The sequence below is a fragment of the Histomonas meleagridis genome (assembly GCF_020186115.1).
Source record: "Histomonas meleagridis strain 2922-C6/04-10x chromosome Unknown contig_182, whole genome shotgun sequence".
Taxonomy (NCBI): Eukaryota; Parabasalia; order Tritrichomonadida; family Dientamoebidae; genus Histomonas; species Histomonas meleagridis.
The window spans coordinates 36,723-59,433 of record NW_027150799.1 but is presented as its reverse complement, the minus strand read 5'-3'; the positions used below and the strand labels follow the sequence as shown (position 1 = coordinate 59,433).

The following is a 22,711-nucleotide window of genomic DNA, read 5'->3' as shown; positions in this document are numbered from 1 at the left end:
TCATTAGATTTAGAATTGTTTTTTCACTTCCATTAACTTTTTGGAAATAATAAATAAGTGAATTTTCGGTTCTTGAATTATCTTCAAATCTAGACAAGAAAGTCTTTACAGTTTTCCCTTGAGATACACTTGGTTTCCAGTTAAGTTGCATTTTTAAAAAATGATTTTCGCATCAAAAAAAAATTTAATGTATCAAACAAACATAGTGAAAAACAATTCACAAAATTTTTTTATTTATTCATAATCAATAATTGGCTCATCCAATAATTCTGGTGATGAAGAGCCGACGTTGAAGTCTTGTACATATTCGGATAACACTGAGTTCATTTTTGGTAGAAGTTCATTTGGTGTAATTTTTGGATGTAATTTGAGCTCTTTGGTTAAATTAAATGTAAAGATGCCTTGGGATTGACATAACGCCATCATTTGTTTTGAAGTCGTTGAACGTGGTGAAGCTGAGAGGGATATGACTCTTTCAGGAAGTGTGTATCCCTTAATTTCAGGTGATTTTATACTCCAGCAAGTATTTTGTCTGCACGTGTCTGTGATTAAAATTATTTTATTTGATGGTGCTTTACATTGAAGATGTTCAATCATATCTTCATCATAAATGATACCATCTTCAAAAGTAAAAGCTTCATCAAAATCATGTGGTTGTGTATTATCTAAATCAGAAGCCGTGGTTCCTTGTCCAACATAGTATACTATAAGGTTTTTCTGAGTATTTTCAAAGAAATAATCGATGAATTCAAGAAATCTTTGTGCATGAGGATTATGAAGATAATAAACTTCATATTCAAAATATTTAACACATTTAGCCATTGTTGCTGCATCATTAATTGGAGTGGTTCCAATGTTTTGTCGAAATGATCGATATGAATTCACACAAATTAAACACACATTTTTAAGGTCTAATGGCATTCGGTTGGATGGAATCTTTGATAAATCTCTTCCGAGGGAGCGCAATTGGCCAACAGGATCATACATTTATATAACGTACAAAACGATCATTTTTGATTCAAATATAAGTCGCTTTGTTGTTTTCTTGCCTGATAATTTTTTAGATTTAACAAGAAATTTGTTTTTGTAAAAATCGAATTTAGGGATTTTGCGTTCGAAACTGTTTTTCAATTTTTGAATTCAAAAGATTATCAAATTTCCATTTTCATTAATAAATTTAATTTTTGAATTGTTTTCTTTCCAGTAAGTTCTTTAATGTTCATTAGCAATATTGTAATTATGATCTATTGTTTTCATTTTTCAAAAAAGTAAAATTTTACTGGACCATTAATTAACGGCCACCCCAAATTTGATGAACCCAGATACACTCCAATCTTGCGATTATTATTATGACACTTATGCACACTTTGGCGCCCACGAATCATTATTAAAAGATACTGCTCGGATTGATGCATTTAGAAATGCTATTTTTTTAAACAGATCATTAATAGAAGGAAAAGCCGTTTTAGATGCAGGTTGTGGAACTGGGCTCTTTGCTATGTGGGCAGCTAAGCGTGGAGCCCGTGTTGTTTATGCCGTTGATAGATCACCATTCATTGAATACACAAAAAAAATAGTTGAATTAAATGGTTTATCAGATAAAGTTAAAGTTATCCACGGACTCCTAGAAGAAGTTGAGTTACCAGAAAAAGTTGATTTAATTATTTGCGATTTTTTTGGATGCGGATTATTATTTGATTCAATGTTTCCATCTTTTATTGTTGCTCGTGATAGATTCTTAAAAGAAGGAGGATCAGTTTTTCCATCTTCTTCTAGAATAGTAATGACTGCCATTGAAGATGGGGAATATCGAAATACAAAAATTAATTTCTGGGATAATGTTTATGGATACAAATTTACAGCTATGAAAAAAGAAGCACTGCTCGAGCCACTTATTGATACATGCCCAACAGATGGTATTTTGTGCGGAGAGTGCGTTGTAAAGGAATTTGATTCATTGACCGTTAAGCTCGAAGACCTTTCTTTTACAGCGCCTTTTACGCTCCTTCCATCAGAATCCAATACAGCACATGCCTTTGTGATATGGTTTGATTGCTTTTTCAGGGGTCCTGAATGCTCATTTGTATTTTCTACTTCTCCATATTTTAAATCAACAGATTACCAACAAGTCGTTTGTTATTTGAACAAACCTGTTCGAGTCGTACCAGGAGATCTCATTGATGGTGAACTTTCAATGAGACAAAATGAACAGAACCCAAGAAATGAAGACATCCAGATTTCATTTATTCATAACGGGAAAAAATATACACAATCCTATCAACTAAAAGTTTAACTAAAAACATAAATAACTCATGTCATAATTTCTTTTAAATTTGTTCAAATTCTTATTCAATAATTATGTTCACCTTCACTTAATTCATTAATACTTATCACGTTATGTATTAACATGTAGTTTTAGAAAGTGATTAAATTTAAATAATGATCATTTGATTTATGGCTTAAGGACTGATTTTTTACTAAAGAGACGATCACTTTTGTAAAGTACTCAAAATCAAGCAGACCTTAAAAATAGCCGCCCGATAACGTTGGATACCTTGAAAAAAATGGATGTGACCACATCACTTTAAGTGAGCAAATGTCTGCTGCATCCGTTCTACTTCAAAAGCAACTTAAAACTCTCCAACAGGATCCATCATCTGGCTTCTCTGCTGGATTAGTAAACGACGACATTTTTAAATGGAGAGTAACATTGATTGGACCTCCAGGAACTCCTTATGAAGGTGGCCTTTTCCCAGCAATTCTCGAGTTTCCACAAGATTATCCACTTAATCCACCAAAGATGAGGTTCATTTGTCCAATGTACCATCCAAATATCAGAGAAACAGGCGAAGTTTGTATTTCTATATTACATCCGCCAGGTAATGATGTGTTTGAATATGAAGATAGAAGTGAACGATGGCTTCCAATTCATACTGTGGAATCAATCCTTATTTCTGTTATATCAATGCTTTCAGATCCAAATTGTGAATCACCAGAAAACCTTGATGCAGCAAAGACGTTCCGAAACGATAAACAGGAGTACATGAGAAAAGTTAGAAGAACTGTTGAACAATCCTATGAATATTGTTAACTAAATTCTAACCAAAGTCGTATGCTCCAAATAGCAGATATGTTTAAAAAGATATTATATGGATTATATATATGGTTGTTCAATAAAAAATTAAATTCTTTTTTGTCATTTTCTGTAAAATGAACAAATAAATTATAGAATCAGAAAAGTGGCAAAATAGAGCAATAAAAGAAAATCAAAACCTTTCTTTTTTAATTTTTCATTTCCTATGATATCCAATAGTAACGCAAATGATTTATGTGATTTTGATAATATATTTTTCACACTAAAAAAAATATCGTATAAAAATGATATCGAAATCGAACAATCAATGGATACATATCCGAATCTTATTTATCATATGATAAGCAGCATGATGGTATTTGCATTGGTAATAACTTGTTTTTTTGGTCAAAAAAGAAAAGAATCGGTGTGCAAAAGAGAACGTTTTTTTCTTGGTTATTACAGTAAATTCTTAACATTACGCATTTCTCTATTCAAAATTTTCTTCAGAAATGTCTTAATAATCTTCACAATAAAAAACGATAAGTATTCAATAATTATCCCAAAAAAAAATATCTTAAATGGTGTCATTCCAATTCGGGTAAATTGAATGCATTCAATTCCGTTCAATATTCTGAAATCTCGCACAAATCAAAGAATTAACCTTTTTTCTTTGAGAGAAAATTATCGGTTATCCTCTCAAAAATACCTCTTAAAGTCCCCTCGCGAGAGATCAGATTTTGACAAATGCAACACGAGAAAGAGAAATTCATTCCCGAGGGATTACAAAAAAAATTCCTAAAAAGGTTAGGAAATGTTATAGTTCTCTCCAATAATCTTTTCTCATTTCCACAACCAATTTATGTATTCAAATCAATAATAGTTCTGCTTCAATCTTCACTTCCTGCGTTACTTATAGGTGATTCAAATCTCTGGGATAGTTCTAATACAAGCTACAAACTGCTCCGCTTTGCACAATTCTTTTGCAGATTTTACAGTCACTATTATAGTCAAACAGATTTTGCAATTAACACCATTCTTCTATATGCATTTATTGCTTACTTTTCACTTGCTCCACTAATTAATTACTTTCTTCTATATAAAACGGGAAAATTAAATTTTTTTGCAACATTTAATACAATTTTATTCTTCGTATTAGTTGTACCTCTTCTCATTGCATGGTCTGGATCTCAAATAGCATCATTTATTTATGCTCTTGATGAAGATTCATCAATTAACAAAACGACAGTAGTGGTTGAATTTATTGTATGTTTTTTAATTTTGATTTTTGTAATAGCTTTTTATCTAAAAATATTTCCAACAGAACCAATTTATGAAGTAGGTAAATCATATGCTTGGAGTAATCAAGTTAACTCTATTATATATATTTTCACTATGTTAATACTTTTCTTTTCAAGACTTGCAGAGTTATATAATGGAATTCAATCTCTAATTTGCATGGTAATATTACTTTTTGTAATGATAGTTTATCAAGCATTTCTATATGTATTTCAACCATTTGTTGATGACATATATCAAAATGTATTTAGTGGTGTTATGTTAGGGTTTACAGTAGGCCTTATATTACAAATCATACATGTTTTCGTACCTTCTTTAGATTCTTGGTATGTATTTTATAGTTCTCTAATATTATCTTTTATAGGTTTCTTTATATCGAAATTTATTCAAGCAAAGATTTTTCAAAAAGTTGAAACAACTTTAAATGAGTTAGCTAATAATGAAATTGATTTTGATAAAAAGTTTTCATCAGCAATAGAGTTCTTAGTATATATTCGAGGTGGATTTAAAAAAGGAAATCCTTATGTATTATCATGGAAACCTTTTAATTTAGCACTAGAAAAATGGCCTAATAATGCACAGATATGGATACAATACATTCGATTCATTATTATTTTTTATGAAGAAAGAGGAAAACTTGATCAAATATTAAAAACTTTAAAGTCAAAGAAAATTAAAGACACATATTTAGAATTATTCTGTGCTCAAATTCAGTTTATTCAAGAAGGGCGAAATCAAGATATGACTAAAGACTTAAAATATTCATTAAAAGTTATTGAAGAAGAAATCGCACAAATAAGAAATTTAATTGTAATTTATTGGAATACAATTCAAGATTGTTCTGTTAACTCATCATATGAAATATGTAATAATTTACAAAATGCTATTAATTCTTGTATATCTAAATTTAATTTATTAGCTTCGATGCGTCCAACTAATTATATAGTTGCACAAAAATATGCACAATTTTTGGAAGAAATTGTTTTTGACCCTAAATCAGCTTATGAATGGCGTTTAAAGGAATCTTATTTCCGTAAGACAAATGGTTATTATTTGGATCAAACACAATTTTTAGGCTTTACACGATTCCCAAATCTTCCTCACGATATTAAGACTATTAATTCTGATAGTTATATAATTAGTGATACATCTTTAAGTACTGATTTGGGAAGTTCATTACGTTCTGAATCTAGTACACAATATATTGACGTTGAAAGTAATGTTCCTGATTTTGCTCGATCTAATATTAAGGAAATGGCTAATAACACTGAATATGATTTTCTGAAAAAGATATTAGGAATAATGGCATTATGCATAACTGCTTTTAATGTAATATCATTATTTCCAATGATTATTTCTTCAGTTAATATGTGGAAACTAAACTTTTTCGGTAATTCTGTTGAATCATTTTGTAGTGTTAATACTGATTTCTCATCAATAGCAATATATATTACACATTCTTTTTTAGAACAATCTGGTTATCCAACATTTGAGTTAAATAATACTAATAATTCATTAATCATTAATCTTTTATCAGATATTAATTCTAATGCTGATAATATTGAAAACTCTCTTACAAATGAAGGTATCGAAATCATTAATACAGATTATATTTCTAAAATTCAAGTTCCAATCGAATTTTATGGAGAAAATCTTACTGTATTACAATCAATTAATTATTTAAATAGTAATTTATTTTATCATTCAAATTTAAACTCAACTCAAATAACAATTTTTGAAGAACAATTTGATAAATTACAAGAACCAATAAAAGAAGTTGTTGAAGATTTTACTAAATCATCAATTTCTGTGTTTTCAGATCTTTTTTCATATCATTTAATTTGTTCTATTGTTTGTTTATTTTTAATGTTTATATCAATGTTTCCATTAATAAAATTCATTTTAAATATTAAAGAACATTGGACATATATAATAAAAACATTAAACACAATTCCACGTGTTGCAATACAAAAAGTCATTAAGAATCAAAAAGTATCAAATGACGAAGAAAAACTTCAAAAAGAAGAATTTAAGTATCATTATTTATTTGTTAATATGGCATCTTCACGAAGTTCAACAAGTGGAATTCCTGTTTATCGGTTGATAGGATTAATGATATTTTTATTCATTATATCATTTATAGTTGCATTATTATTTGCTATTTATATTAACCAAAGCAGTGTCAATCCATCATTTTCTATGTTATATTATACAATATCGAATACATTTAAAATATTATATTATTATTCAAATATATTACTTCGATCAAGTAAATCAAATGATATTTTAATATTTAATGATACAAAAGAATCAATTTATAACTCATTAGGTTTATATTCATCAAATTTAAGTGAATTAATTGATTCTTTATTATATCAAAAATGGAATGGTAATAACATTGGTTTATTATTTTCAAGTAATGAAATTATGAAAGAATTAACAAAATGGAATAATAATTTTTCATTAGATGATATCGATAATTTACCAGATTATATGTTATTAGATATAGCAAAATCTATTCTTATTAAATATTGTGATTTAATTCATTTAGATATGAACTTTAATGTAACTGAATTTGATTCTGATTTATATTTTGCAATTCAAATATTAACTTCTCATTTCTCATTAAATGTTATGCCAAAATTACTTGAAGATGCACATGAATTATTTACATCAACTATAAATGGATATAGAAATACTGTTATAATTGCGGGAATTATATTCTTTTTTGTCGGTGTTTTAGTAATTGTTTTCATATTTATATTATATTTCGATATATTAAGATCATTTAGATATCTTTTATCTTATATATCTATGATAGACCCAGATTATTATAAGGATTTACCAAATGTAATGAAATTATATTCAGGTGTATCTGAAGGTAAAGTTGAAACAAATCTTAACATTAAAAATATGTATCAAAGAGCTGAAGCAGAAATTCCTGAATCAATATTTGAATTAGATCATAATTTTAATATCTTAAAATTAAATTCTTCTGCAATGAAACTTTGTCAAATAGATAATTTTAATGTTGAAGAAACTCAACAACATATTAATCTTTATATAACATTTGAAGATTTTGATATTCTTAAAGAACTTAAATTACAAGTTACTCGTCAATATCCACAAAAAAATACCTTCCAAACAAAAATTAGAATAAATTCTTCAAATGAAATAATCGAAACTAAACTTACATCAATTATTGTATCAGATGAAAAAACATGTTTAATTTTAATATTGTCAGATACAAATGAAAACTCAAATGAAGTTCAAGAAGTACAAATATATGAACAAAAGATTAAAGAAATGATAGAATCAATCGTACCAAATAAACTTCGAAATATATTTGAATCTGAAAAGAAGAATCAAATTTCTTCTGATTCATCATTAGTTATAACAATTGATTTATGTAATTTTAATGAATTTTGTACAAATCATAGTTCACAAGAATCATTAGAATTTATTAATAACTTTAAGAATTATATAGATTATTTATGTAATGAAAAAGAAACAGATTTGATAAATATTAATACGATTGGTAATGTTTTCGTGTTATGTTGTAATATAAATAATCAAACTTTAAATTATTATAATGCTATTTTGGAAACCGTACGATTCGTTCATGAAGTATATGAATTCGCAAAAAATAATTATTATAAAATTAAATGTTGCATACTGATGAATAAAAACGTAATTTCGATATTAAGTCAAAACAGAGCGGGATTCTTTATGTATTCACCAAATATACATTTAGCAATGAATACATTACATGCCGCAAGATCTGAAACTTTAATCATTGGAAAGAAAATATATGAAATGTTGCCACAAAATTTGGTAAAAGGAGCTACGCGAATGCATGTTAATGGAAAGGGATTATATATGCTTGACCTTCAAACAACAACAAATTGATTTCTACGCTTCATTTGCGAATGTAATAATTTGTGTAAAAATTACTTTTTGATAAGAAATATTTATTTTTTAAAAATATTTAACCGTTTGAATAATATAATTCCAATAAAATGTGTTTAATATCCATTAAATGATAAATTAATGAATTTTTGTTACATTTGCATTCAGTTGAAGTTGTATTACTAATGACAACGGTTTCTGGTATTATACGTACTTTGAATCTATTTAAATGGAAATGATAATAAATTTGAAAGTCTAACTTCTGTATTATTTAGTAATTTTGACAACAATTGTTATTAAACATTTTTGAAAGAGAAGATATATTCTCTTATTTGAAGAAATTTGAAATTTAAAGTTGAAATCTTTAAGGTGTCAATTGGTACCTTCATAAAACTATTTTATTTCTAAAACAAAATCTTTGGATTATGATAAAAATTAATCATTTTTCGTTTATTGAACCAATAAGATTCCGTAATTACCTCTGGCATAAAGCTTATTTGATTCATTAATGAAATAATTCCATTCCACATCTTGCGTGATTGGAATTGTGTCATTATCTGTATCGATTACGCTCATTGTTTTCATTGATGGATATAACTTCTTCAAAGTATCAAATGCATCAGTTCGCGATATTCCTTTTGGAAGTGATGTAAATATTGCAAAATCTTTGCCATCAACAGCAAGCTTGAATTGGAAAGTATTATCACCAAAAGGTGTTTCTTCAGCATAGTTTAGATCCATCAATGTTTTCACTTCTTCTTTTTTATATAAGTTGAATTTAATTGTAGTTTCATTGGTGCTGAAGTGTTCCCTAAAGCAACATTTTATATCATTTTCATTTTTGATCAACATTTTGATGTTTTTAGAATCTTCATATCCAAAAGGTGAGGCCGTATCAAACTTACCTCTTACTTTTGAAGCCAGATCTTCAAAAGAACAGTTTGATGGAACTGTATGTTCATAACGGGAGAATCCTACAACAAATTTAACTGTTGGTTTGAAAACAATTTCAACATTCTTCTTTTTGCCTGGGGATATAGCATCAAGTTGTTTTTGAAGATTAGAATTTTTTTCAGTTTCTTCTTTGATTCTCTGCTCGACTTTTGCTATACAGTCACTCATTATTTAATGATTGAAAAAGTTTCAGAATTTTTGATGAAAAACCGCTGAATTTCAGCTGAAATAAATTTTGGCTAAAAAAGATGTAAAGCATCATAGCTCTTAGTCATATGCAAAAAATTCCTTCTTAAACAACTTTTCGAATTACTGGTACATGGATTGATTTATACTTATATAAGAATACTATTTAAATATTCATGCATATTAAATTGATGTATTTCAAAAGAAATAAATTCTTTTTTATTGTTAAACATTTTCATTTGACTTTCCTTGTAGAATAACTATGAGAGAAATTCTTATGCTATTTAGAATCAATCTTGTCCACAGCTCGAATACACTTAACGTTCGTTCAAAAAAATTTTTCGGAATTTTCGAAAATCCAATTAGAATGGGATATACTAATATACATTGTTAGCACACATTATACCTTTAAATGTCTTTATGTAAGTAAAATAAGGAAATTGATGATTTGTAAATATAAAAGAAATATTTCAAAATTATGAAATTTTAACAAATTTTTCAAATGAAGGAATTAACATTAAAAAAATATTTATCGGTGAAGCGAAACGCATTTCGTTTGGCTTCCCATTTCTTTAGAAATGCCATTTCAGAAATGTATCTGTTGCACAACGTCACTTTTCAATTACAAAAAGTGACACCAGATGTGGAGTATCTTCAAAAGCAGACAAGTTAGAAGTCCAATAATTAGAAAATGGATCAAATGGTTTACCACTGAGATTTCTAAAAAGGATGCACAATTTTCAGCTCATCAAGATTTATTTCAAAAAATTTCTTTAATTCCAGAACGTACATATACGAAGCAAGAACTAACATCAATAGGTGATGTTCCTGAGGAAGAATATTTTACAAAATTATTTCAATTAAATCTACCATTATTTCCTCAATATGCAGAAATCGTGAATTATTTCAATACAAATTCAATAGCAGTTTCCAATCCTGATCGCATAATACCACTTGTAGCACCAATTTTGTTTCAATATCTAATTCGTTTTATGAATAAAATCAAATATATTTTTCCGAAGTACATTCAAGAAAATACAGATCCACAATTAACACATGAAAATTTGATTTCTCTTTACAGATTATTTTTATATGTTCCAACATATTTTGAAGAATTAATTGAATTATCAAATCCATTGTTTTTACAATTTTCACAATATTTATCAAACAACGGAGAAGTACCTACAAAAGAGTTTAAAACATTTTATTCAAATTTTTTTGATACTTTGATATCATTTTCTACAACATTTCCATGTTCAAAAGATAGTTTTTTACCAATTTTTAATTTTTATGTTCAATATTATGAGTTTTGGGCCACTAAATTTATCGGTTATTCCAATGAATTTGATGAAAGCATATTAGGGCAATGTTGTAATGCACCTTTATCATTCATAAAATTAACCCCTGAGTTTTCTAAAACAATTTCAGAAACAATTTTAGATCAAATATTAAATATTGGCTTTAATTTGTTAAGTTTTATCTTTGTTGACACTGACCGATCAAAATCCACTGAAAAAGTTTTTGACATTGGACATTCATTTTTACGGTTTTTAAATTATTATGCAAACCTTGGAAATAAGTATTCAAAGATTATATGGGAACATCAAATGTTTAATTTTACATTTTATTTTCTAATCTGGACAATTGATCGTTTTCCATTTATTACATTTGACGTTACAAATAATTTTAATGAAGATGAACTTAAAATTACATCAAATGAATTTATAAATTCTATTGAAGATATTAATATTGAAAACTTTGAATTTTTAAATCAATCGGTATTTAAGAATTCATTAGAAGTGTCAAGTGATATAACATTTGTTGTTGATTCAACACAATTATCACAATATGACTTCGATAATATTGATGAAATGATAACCAAAATAAAACATTATCGTTTGTTATTAAAGATATTTCAATCATTTTCATTATGTTCATATTCCGAAAAATTTTTAGGGAAATTTATAGAAATCATAATGAATTATTCCAAGAATTATTTAACCAAAAATTATAAATCTATCAGATTAACATCAAATCCACAACAAATATCGTCATCAATTTTATATTTTTTGTTACAATTTTTACTTTCAATTGATATAAAAATTGTAACTAAAGCTTTAATTAAAACAAATGGATTTAATTCTTTAGTTGATAGTTTAGCATTTTTACCACAATATAATATGTGGACAACAAAAATAATCGACGAATATTTAAATTTCATTTGTTTATTACGTAAAACTATTTATCAATTGTTTAAACAAGTTTTCGTTCAATCATCAAATAATTCATCAATAATATTAACAGCAATTTTTCGGATTTTCATTAATTCAACACCACAAATGGCTGATGAAGCAATAAAATTTTTATCATTAATATTTCGTTCTAATCCAAATACATTTGTTTCAGGTTTAAATGATGAACAAATCAATTTAATATTTGTGAATTATCAACTTAAACTACAAAAATTAGAATTAAATTTGATTTCTAATGAAAATTATTCGATTTTTTTGTCTTATGTTTGTCAATCGAGTATTCAAATGTTTAATTTTATGGACTTAATATTAAGAGAAGTTAATTCTCGATTTCATTTTTTTTGTGCTCAATCATTTGTAAAAGTTTTGTTTCATTTTTTATTTGATATAAATTTACAAATATTTTCACTCGATTTAATTAAAAGAGGTTTACTTTTAGATTTATTATCATTTGATTTAAATGAAACAAATAAAAATCCTTTTGATAATATATTTGTTTTAATAATAAAATTATTTAAAGAATCTCAAAAACATATAAATGATATACAATGGATAAATTTAATTTTAGAATTCTTGAAAATGAATTCAGAAATCTTTCAAAAAAATCGAAAATCAATTTTAACATATATTGAAAAATATAATTATTTAGAAACAATATCTTTATTACCAAATATTTCAACTGAATTTAATGATCATATGAAAATAATAAATTCAGTTTTAAATTGTTTTATCCCTTTAACAGAAGGTAATAATCAAATGCGAAAAAGAGTTTCGAAATTTCCAATGAATGAAATCTTAAAATCAATTCAAGGATTACCATTTGGGGAAGAAACTATTAATCTTTTATTACGTTTATTATTTGAGCAACCAATAACATTAACGAATTGTCCTAATTCTGCGGAAATTAATAATCGACGAATGTTACCATATATACATAAGATGACATTACATTTAAAAGAACATCAAAAAATTTTTAATTATATTTCACAAATATGTATTAATTCATTAACAAATAAATTACAAGTTTTTAGATCTAAAATGCCAATATGTATTATCCAATATTTCGAATCATTTCCAAGTTATCATGATTGTACTATTGATCAACAAAAGTCTATAATTGATTTACTTTCATTATTTTCAACTGTTTCTTCATTTATCTTTCATTGGAAAACATTTTATGAATGTGTTCATTCAATGCAAATCATTAATAATAAATATCGCCCTTGGTGGACAAGTTTTTTAATCTCAAGTTTTACTAATATATTATCAGGTAATAATAAAGAAAATCCTTCTTCATTTATACATTTTGATGGTAGAAATTCAGGAATTTATATACCTGAAATATCTAATTCATTAATAAATAATAAATTTACTTTTATGATTAGATTTGAACTTGACGTAAATTGGAGTTTACCGAATGTTAAACCTTATTTATTATCTTTAAATACTATAACAGGTCAAAACTTCCAATTATTTTTCGAAAATAAAAATTTGATATTTAAATATCAACAAAAGAAAAAAGATCAAATCGCTACTTTTAAGTTCGATCATGTTTTCCAATCAAATCAATGGTATAATTTAATATTAACTGTTGATGGGAATTTAATATGTTTTTATATTAATGGGAAAATGTTACAACAATTTACATTACGGAAATCAATTAAATTTACACAATCAATACATTTTGTTATTGGAAACATTAATAAAACTAAAAATAATTATAATGATTCATCATTAATATTTAATATGAGTTGTGTTTATTTATTTAATATACCATTAACAACTTCAATTATTAAAATTATATCAAAATTACCTAATGATTTTATATATACATTTTCTAATTCTTATTCTAAATTATATAAATCTTTGCCTCAAGAATGTTTAAATTTGTTTAATGATTCATTTAATTCTCATTTAATATTTTGTTATAATGGGAGAATGACTATTGATAATTATTGTGCTAATTTAATACAAAATTCTGTTGATAAAGCTTTAGTTAAAGGCCAAATAATACCATTTTCTACAACGTTTTGTGATGTTACTAATAATATCGGAGGATTAAAAACATTTTTACCTTTATTCGAACAAATTAATTTACCAATAAAAAATGAAACCAATAATTATTCAACAAATTTCTTCGAATCATTACTTGCATTATTTTCATTATTTTGTAATAAAAGTGATCAAATTCAAGAAGATTTTAATAAAATCGAAGGATTTAAATGTTTAGCTTCATTATTCTTAAACATAAAACCCGAAACTTTTGATTTAAGAATTATAAATCATTTAAGTAATTTTTATTTAGAATTAAATTGTGATGAATATAAATCAAATATGATAAATGATATTTGGATGAATTTTGAGTTATGGCATCATTTATCTATAGATATTCAAATTCATGTTATTAAAATTTATAAAGATTTATTATTAAATGAAGATCCTCATCTTGTAATATCTTCAATATCTGTTAAGAAAATGATTTTGTTATTATCGAATGAAGAAAATGTTCAAATACGTAAAGTATTATGGGAATTTATTTTAGATTTAGCTAAATTTCAATTTACATTATCTGATATGCAAATCTTTTTTGAGTTTTCATTTATGTTTTTAAACTTTGAATTACATTTAGAAATATTAAAGAATATGTATATATTAATGTCTGAACAAGTACATGACTTTCATAAAATTCTTGAAAAAAATAATTATTATGATAATTTTGTCACTTTGTTTACATCTAAATATGAAAAAATTCGTTTATTTGGATTAAAATTTATAGTTTTAATATATTCATTTGAAATTAATGGAGTTATTAGTAAACCTAAACGCAACTTAAATGATATAATATTAAATATTATCGGAATATTTAATCAAGAAAATCTTACAATTAAAACTTGGAATTATATATTAAAATTATTCTTTGATCAAAATCCAAATTTAATTGTACAAATATTTCCTTTAATTTCATATCTTTCGACTTTTTATTCTAATGAAATTATACAAAATTTTGTTATTAAATTAAATGAAATTTTAGAAGATAATTTAGAAATTTGTAATTTAATTTCTTCAATTAATTGTTGGTATCATTGGTTATTCCATATTATGTTACAATTAAATCGACCTGAAATAACATTTAATAATATAAATAATGAATTAAATTATATAATAAAAATATATAGTAAAATTACTATGTCAATTATTAAAAATGGTAATAAAAATGGGTTTTCTGAATTATTAACATATTTCCAATATATTAAAATCGAAAAACATTTTGATATTACATTATTTATACAAGAAATATTATGTGAAACAATGGAATATTTAATTGGTAATATAAATGAATCAATTTTATCTATAGTTGTCTCAGAGATATTTAGTTATTTATTTTATATATCAAATATTGAATTATATTATTATAATATATATTTATTATCATTTAATAAAATTGAACTTACAAATAATTTATCAAATTTTATTTATATTAAAAATAAACTTGATTTAAAAGAAGAAAATATTAACGTTCATATACCTGAAAATTATAAATTTAATTTCTCCGCAAGAATTAATGCTGAAGGTAAATGGATTGATATGAAAATCGCTTATTCATTAATATCATTAATAAATTCGATATTCTCATTAAAAGAACAAGAAATTAAACGAAACTTTGATTTAAGTTTCACTTTTATCGATAAACAAATTAAATATTATGAAGCTTATTCATTTATAATTTATTTCATTATTCGATCTGATCCATTACAATTTAATGATGTATATGATTTATTTATGAAACGTTATAAAAATAAATCTTTATATAACCAATTCGAATTATCATTTTTCTCTTTAGCATTTTATCAAATTTTAACACCTGAAAATTATGAAAAGTTTAATGAATTCATTGAAATGTTTAAGAATTATTTCGATAAAATAATTCCAAATAATCAAAAGTTTAATATATTAAGTAAAACTTCAATACAAAATGATTTTTATGAATTAACTTATGATTATACATTAAATTTCTTTAATTTATTAAAAGAAAAAACAGAACAAATTAAAAATATATCAATTGATAAATTAAAAAGTTTGAAATTAAATGAAATATCTAAAAAAATTAAAGTTAATATCATTGATGTTTCGACATTTTTAGCAAAATTCGAACAAGAACATCAAATATTTTTACGGGAATTACATTTTAAAATTATGAAAAGTAAAAAAGCTTATAAACATATATCACATGATTTATTATATAATGGAGGACCATGGTGTAATTCTACTGAAGTTAAACATTGGAAACTTTGGCCAATTTATGATAAGAAATATCGTCGAATCTTTTTAAAGCCAAACACAAATTTTGATGATCATAAAATTGCATCCGATCGACGTGATCATATTATCATTAAAAAACTCGATGTGAATGAAATGAATCAAATTCAAACGGAAGAAGAAGAAGAAAATGCAAATCAAGATGCAATTAATACTAAAGAATCCATATTTTCATCAGATTGTCAATTAATTACTATACATGGACAAACTGATGGAATCTTTTATTTATATAAAACAGAAATATGGTTTCATAATGTTAATGAAAATCATTATATACAATTTCCATTATCATCAATTTATATGATATTAAATCGTTCATATTTACATTTGAATTATGGATTAGAATTCTTTATCACTAAACAAAAGTCATATTTCTTTTACTTTAATAATAAAGGTATTAAAGAAAAAATCATCCAAAAGATTAATAACTTAAATTATCCTAATCTAAAACAAGGAATTAAATTATGGAATTCAAAAGATTATATAAATCAATTTACCAAGAAATGGAAAAATCATGAAATATCAAATTATGAATATTTAATATATTTAAATCTTTTATCCGGTCGAAGTTTTAATGATTTATCACAATATCCAATATTCCCATGGATATTATCTAATTATACATCCGAAACTATTGACTTAAATGATCCGAATAATTATCGAGATTTATCTAAACCAATTGGAGCATTAAATCCAAAGCGATTAGAAAAGCTTCAAAATGATTATGAAAATTGTCCTGATTCACCTGAGAAATGTTTATATCGATTACATTATTCAACTACTTCTTATATATTACATTATTTAATGCGACTTGAACCTTTTACTTCTTTACATATTGGAATGCATGATGAAAAATTCGATAAACCAAATCGTACATTTTGGTCAATTGCTAAAAGTTATGAAGCTGTAACATCATTAAATAATGATTTCCGTGAGATAATTCCGGAATTTTTCACATTGCCTGATTTTCTAATTAATAAAAATCAATTCGATTTAGGTATTCATGAAGATTTAAACATAAAAATTAGTGACGTAATATTACCACCTTATAGTAAGACGCCTGATGAATTTATTAGTATTCATCGGAAAGCTTTAGAAAGTAATTACGTCTCAGAGCATTTAAATGAATGGATTGATTTAATATTTGGCTATGCACAAACTGGTGAAAATGCTATAAAAAATAATAATACTTTTCATGCATATTGTTATGAATCTTCTTTAACGAATTATAATGCATTTAATGATTCCGAATTATTATTTGAGATACAAATTCATGCAAGTAATTTTGGTATTATACCAAAACAACTTTTTACTTCTGCACATCCAAAACGGAATTATATATCAATACCAAAATTATTACAATCGAAGAATATACAAAAATTAACAACAACGTCGAATCAAATTATTTATATGTTTTATTATGAGAATGAAATATTTATATTAACAAATGAATTAAAATTATATTCAATAAATTATACACAAAATAATAATGAACAAAATATTAAATATTATGGTTCATTTAATATTTATTTATTATCATTAATTAAAATTAACTCGATTAATATATCATATCTAATTGATCCTTTAAGAATTATATTAACTTCACAATGGGATAATTCATTTCATATATTTCGTATTGATATAAAAAGCGTTGAAATTATTTATTTATATTCACAAAGTCAAAACAATTCATTAATTTCTTTGATATGTAATACAAATAATTATTTATTAACTTCTTGGCGTGATTCTTCTTTAACTTTATGGGATATAAATGAAAATCCAAAACAATTATATCGAATAACTCCACATTTAACTTCTGTTGTTAACATTGATATAAATTATAACTTAAATATTATTATAAGTCTTGATAAAAATAAAAAATTATATTTGTCAAACTTATTAACTGGTAAATTCATTCGTTCTATAAATATAAATAATAATGTTAATGATTATATAGTACAAAAAGTTATGTTATTTAATATCGGTTATATTATAGTAGTCGAACAAATACAAAATTTCGGTAACGAAACTTCAATGAAATTGTTTAATATAAATACGGCGTTTTTAGGCGAATTAAAATTTAGTTCATTGATATTAAATTGGTGTAAGGTGGAAATGGAAAATGCTTATGATGGTATCGGGATAACACTTGAAAACGGACATTTCCTTTACGTAGATATACCTTCTTTAAATATAATGGCAGATATCGATTTGGGAAGAAAAATTTTGAACTTAATTTTCGTACAAAAATTTAACGCATTCATTTTGTCCGATACGGAAGGAAACATATTTTCGATTGAGTTTGAATGAGAATTTAGTTTTATATTTATGAATAAAGAAAATTATCTATCAAAATAATGATTTTAATATATCAATTATTAATTCTTTCGTTTAGATAAGTGATTTTAAATCAAAAATTTTCTGAATGTTAGAATTATGTTATTAACGTTGATTGCATTCATCATTTTTATTTACATCTGGATTTTATATGGTGTTCCACACAAACGGTAGAATAGATACAACAATATTTTATATATAAATGAAAACAGTAAATTTTATAGGTTTTATTTTTATTCTAAAAATATTTTTTCGTCATGTCTATCATTAACTAATATTAATTTTTTCTTCAATTGAATAAAAAAAAATGACGTTTAGAATTTTCATTTTACAGTAATGAAGCTTGATCAAAAACCAATCTCAATATATCTTGCGATGAAGGGAATGTCAGCAAAGACATGCACTGTGAAATGGAGGCTATATTCGGAAAAGAATGTATTTCATATTCAACAGTTTGTAAAAATCTCAAAGAAAGAATTTCTATTATGATATCATCACCTCATATTATTTAACCAATTCTTAAATAATGATGAAAACATTGATTTAAAAATCTTAGAAATCTTAGATAAATTTCCATATGTGTCAGTAAGACTAATAAACAAGTTGATATAGATTCCAAACACTACATTATATAGGCATCTTACGAAAAAACTTCTTACAGAAGATATTAAAAACAAAAATTCACTAAATCAATTCAACTTTTAAAAACATTAAAAATAACAAGACATAATAGTCTTAAATATTTTGTGACAGGTGACGAGTCCTGGTTATTTATGAGAATTATCATGTTCGACAATGGATACTACGAGGTAAAATATACAAAAGATTATTACTAAAAAAAAATAATGTTGACGGTTTTTCGGAATTACCATGGGTTCATTGTAATTGACTATCTTTTTAATAGTGAAACATCTAATTCACAATATAATGTAAATTATATCTTATCAAAACTTTCCGAAAAAAATAGTACAAATTGTAAAAAGCCCATAAGAAAACTTGTTATACATGTTAACAATGCGAAACGTTTTTGACGAATGGGGAAAAAAGTTTTCGAAACAAATGGAGAGTATATTTAATAAACATCTAATTTGTATTAAAAGATTCAAAAAATGATTGAGATACAACGGTTGATGGAACAAAAATATCACCTAGTAACGTTGCTCTTTTTCTTGTCTTGCTTCTCAGCAACAACACAACAGATTCATAATAATACGGAATTGGTACAACGCATTGAATCCTCCTAGCATCTACAAGCTATTGATACTCTGATTCATCTATATTAAATGTAAATTATGTGAATATATTAAAATTAATACTCGTCCATATTTCAATGGAATACCAGCAACAACCTGAAGTTTATCTAATGAATGAATGATATGTCGAATTGCATCTTGTTTAATTTCATTATTGAATTTATATGAACAAAATTTTTCGATAGATTGAATAGTAGCAGTATTTTATTCTTCAATAACAAATATGATCCATTGATATAAAAAAAGGAGAAGACAGATACGGAGAGGATTTTTCATTATTCCTTCTTCCTCTGAGAGATCTTTCGACTTCTTCAGGAAATATATCAGTTCTTGCTTCTTCAATGCAATTTGAGTTTTTTGTTTTTCGATTCCATCTGAATGTCTTATTATGATAATTTTTAATTATTTTATAGAAAAATTTTCTCTTTTCCTGTTCAAGTTATAGATTAAAGTAGCATTTTTACTCACTTATCTGTATTAATTCGATGCTGATAAATATTAATAATTAACTCTAATTCTGCTTCATTAGCTAATAATATTGTTGATGGAGTATATCTTTTATCGTTATCGATCTTATTATTAATAATATTATTATAACAACATGGTTGAAATTTGAAGAAGTTTGCGAATTTTCACGACTTTTTTTTCAGTATTCTATTTGTTTAAACAATGTTTCTGCATTACGGAATTCATTCGCAATTAATGAAGCATAAATCATTCTACTTTTTGTTTCTTCGAAGACTTCAATGCAATTTATAACCTTTGGAACTGGAACTGGTTTCATTTGCACTCATGATGAAAAATTATTTTTTATTCAAATTAATTCAACACATGAGGCAATGAAGTAGTTGATGAAGCATGGAATAATATTGTTATTATATTTTCTTGAAGATGTTATACTATTAAGATGAACCACGATTACACTTGGCTTTAAAGAAGTGAAATTTATCAATCTATACAATTCATTAATTTCGCCAGAAGGATGCAATGCAATATCATTAAGATAATGTTGCATTGCAAAGCACCGATATTTTTGAAAATAGTTTGTAATTTTGGGTCTAAATTAAGGTCTTTAGCTGTATCTCTGACTGTTTTATCATCTGCTCAAAAAGCATTTATTTGGGCTATTTTTTTAAGTGATAATATTGAATTCGATGTCCATGAGTTTCCTCTGATGAAATATGTTGTAAGGCATTTATAATCGCAGCATCTCCAAATAGCGCCATCAGGGGCAAGTGGTGAATAAAAGCCATCCATTGGCCGGCAGCATCTTTTACATATTCGCTTCTGGTTTACACTTGGTATAAGCTGAACCCTTGAAGCCGGTTTTATAAAATTTTCATCTGATTTAGAAACTTGATACATGACTCCTCGGAGAGATGTCATTTAAATATATAAGCTATTGGTCAAAGATTTGTGAGGTTTATTCAATTTATTTGCAACAATATACAATTGAAAATTATTTATAGGGTTGGGAAGCAACTGGGCCAATGGCCCAAAAGTGACAGCAAATCTTGGCACTGTGGTATAGGGACCAAAAAGGGATATATGCACTTTGGCCCAGGTCATTAATGAGGTACCTTGGCCCAATGCCCCAGGCCCCTGATGGGGGACCTTGGCCAAAATGATAAAAAGTGACAAAGGGACCTGGGTTAAGGTTTATTATTCAATTGAAAACAAAGACCCAAGGTTTACAATTTGCATCAAGCTAACTTGAAATAGAGTTCAAAATTAAGTATAAACAATTAATAAAAATCTCGAGTTTTGTGATATCACTATTTGAATGATCTAATTATTCACCTTACAAAAATTGAATTATTTTTATATTTAAGAATTGTATTTAACCAAATATTTGAAAGAGTTGGATCATAAAATATTTTGATAATGTCATATCCAAAAAGTGTTCAGAATAAAAATATATTTTATAAAAAATTGAATGTGAATTATAATTGAAAATAATTTTTTTGAAAGGCGAGTAGAATCACTTCACATTAATTCAATGTGCACAATTCCAATTCACTTTACCACGATGTGGTACAAAATGATCGTGGGAGAATTACAATTACCAGATGAAAGAGGTATTGATCACGCAATAATTCTTAGAAAAGATGACAAAATATATAAACTTGACAAAGACAATGTTCGGATAATCTCAATTTGCAGAATCTGCACACAATATCCGTGTACAGACTATAGCACTATATCTAATCATTGTCTTAAAAAACACAAAAAATTAGAACATGTAATTAACACAACACAAAAACAGATCATGAAATTCATATTACTTAACAATCAATATTTAATTTATATTGACAATCTAGATTCTACAAATTTATCTGCTTTTGATTAAATTTCAAGAAGATCGATTTACAATTATTTGAAAATTTTTATAACAAGAGTAAAGCAATCAATCAAAGAAATTATTACAAAATATAAGTATTTAACAATATATTCTGATGAATGATCCAAATTCCAACATAATTTTTTAGCCATTATAGCTTCATCATGTGATGCAATGTTTGTATTAGATTCGATCGTTCCCGATGACATACAAAAAACGTATAACGTTATATCTCATTATGTTACAGACACAATAAATAAATAATTAATTTACAGAAAAAAATATATCGTTCAATGACAACGGTTATATTTATGGGAATAATTGAATATAGGACACCGTTGTGTTCGTTGTATTAAAGAGATAACCGCCGATGCATTAGATATCACTGTATCGGTTTTTCACAACGAAATCCGGGGACCATTCGTCCAACCTTATTATTATATATGTTTTTATTCATAAATTCGTTTTTTTGGCATGATAATGATGATAAGTGTATACTGAAGAAATGGATTCTACAATCGAATCATTCTATAAGATATTGTGACAGTTTAAAATACAGAAAATGACGTATTGAAATGACAGTTTGAAAGACAGAAAATGACTTAACATATATTCAATTATCATCATTTTGAAACATACATGAACGCACTTACAGACGATTTCAATTTATTATAAATCAACATATTTTATGACATTCTCGCTTTCATTATATAATACATTTTATACTTATATACAAACAGAATATATATATATATAATGAATTCACAGTTATTGCATATACATTTTATTA

General features: G+C 25.5%; 4 protein-coding genes across 4 annotated transcripts; 2 read left to right on the top strand and 2 right to left on the bottom strand.

Annotated features, from left to right (window-relative positions):
• Window positions 1-234: 234 nt before the first annotated feature.
• On the bottom strand, window positions 235-987 carry GO595_002528 (Clan CD, family C14, metacaspase-like cysteine peptidase; the record flags this gene model as incomplete). The annotated part of the gene is made up of 1 exon (XM_067915448.1): window positions 235-987. One exon carries the CDS (start codon window positions 985-987, stop codon window positions 235-237), a length of 753 nt encoding a protein of 250 aa, XP_067777294.1.
• A 325-nt stretch (window positions 988-1,312) lies between these two features.
• GO595_002527 (S-adenosyl-L-methionine-dependent methyltransferase) lies at window positions 1,313-2,293 on the top strand (the record flags this gene model as incomplete). The annotated part of the gene is made up of 1 exon (XM_067915447.1): window positions 1,313-2,293. The coding sequence occupies one exon, from the start codon at window positions 1,313-1,315 to the stop codon at window positions 2,291-2,293; it is 981 nt and encodes a 326-aa protein (XP_067777293.1).
• Window positions 2,294-2,596: 303 nt separating this feature from the next.
• On the top strand, window positions 2,597-3,091 carry GO595_002526 (Ubiquitin-conjugating enzyme E2 G1; the record flags this gene model as incomplete). The annotated part of the gene is made up of 1 exon (XM_067915446.1): window positions 2,597-3,091. One exon carries the CDS (start codon window positions 2,597-2,599, stop codon window positions 3,089-3,091), a length of 495 nt encoding a protein of 164 aa, XP_067777292.1.
• Window positions 3,092-8,731: 5,640 nt separating this feature from the next.
• On the bottom strand, window positions 8,732-9,403 carry GO595_002525 (uncharacterized protein; the record flags this gene model as incomplete). Its single annotated transcript, XM_067915444.1, has 1 exon — window positions 8,732-9,403. The coding sequence occupies one exon, from the start codon at window positions 9,401-9,403 to the stop codon at window positions 8,732-8,734; it is 672 nt and encodes a 223-aa protein (XP_067777291.1).
• Window positions 9,404-22,711: the final 13,308 nt, after the last annotated feature.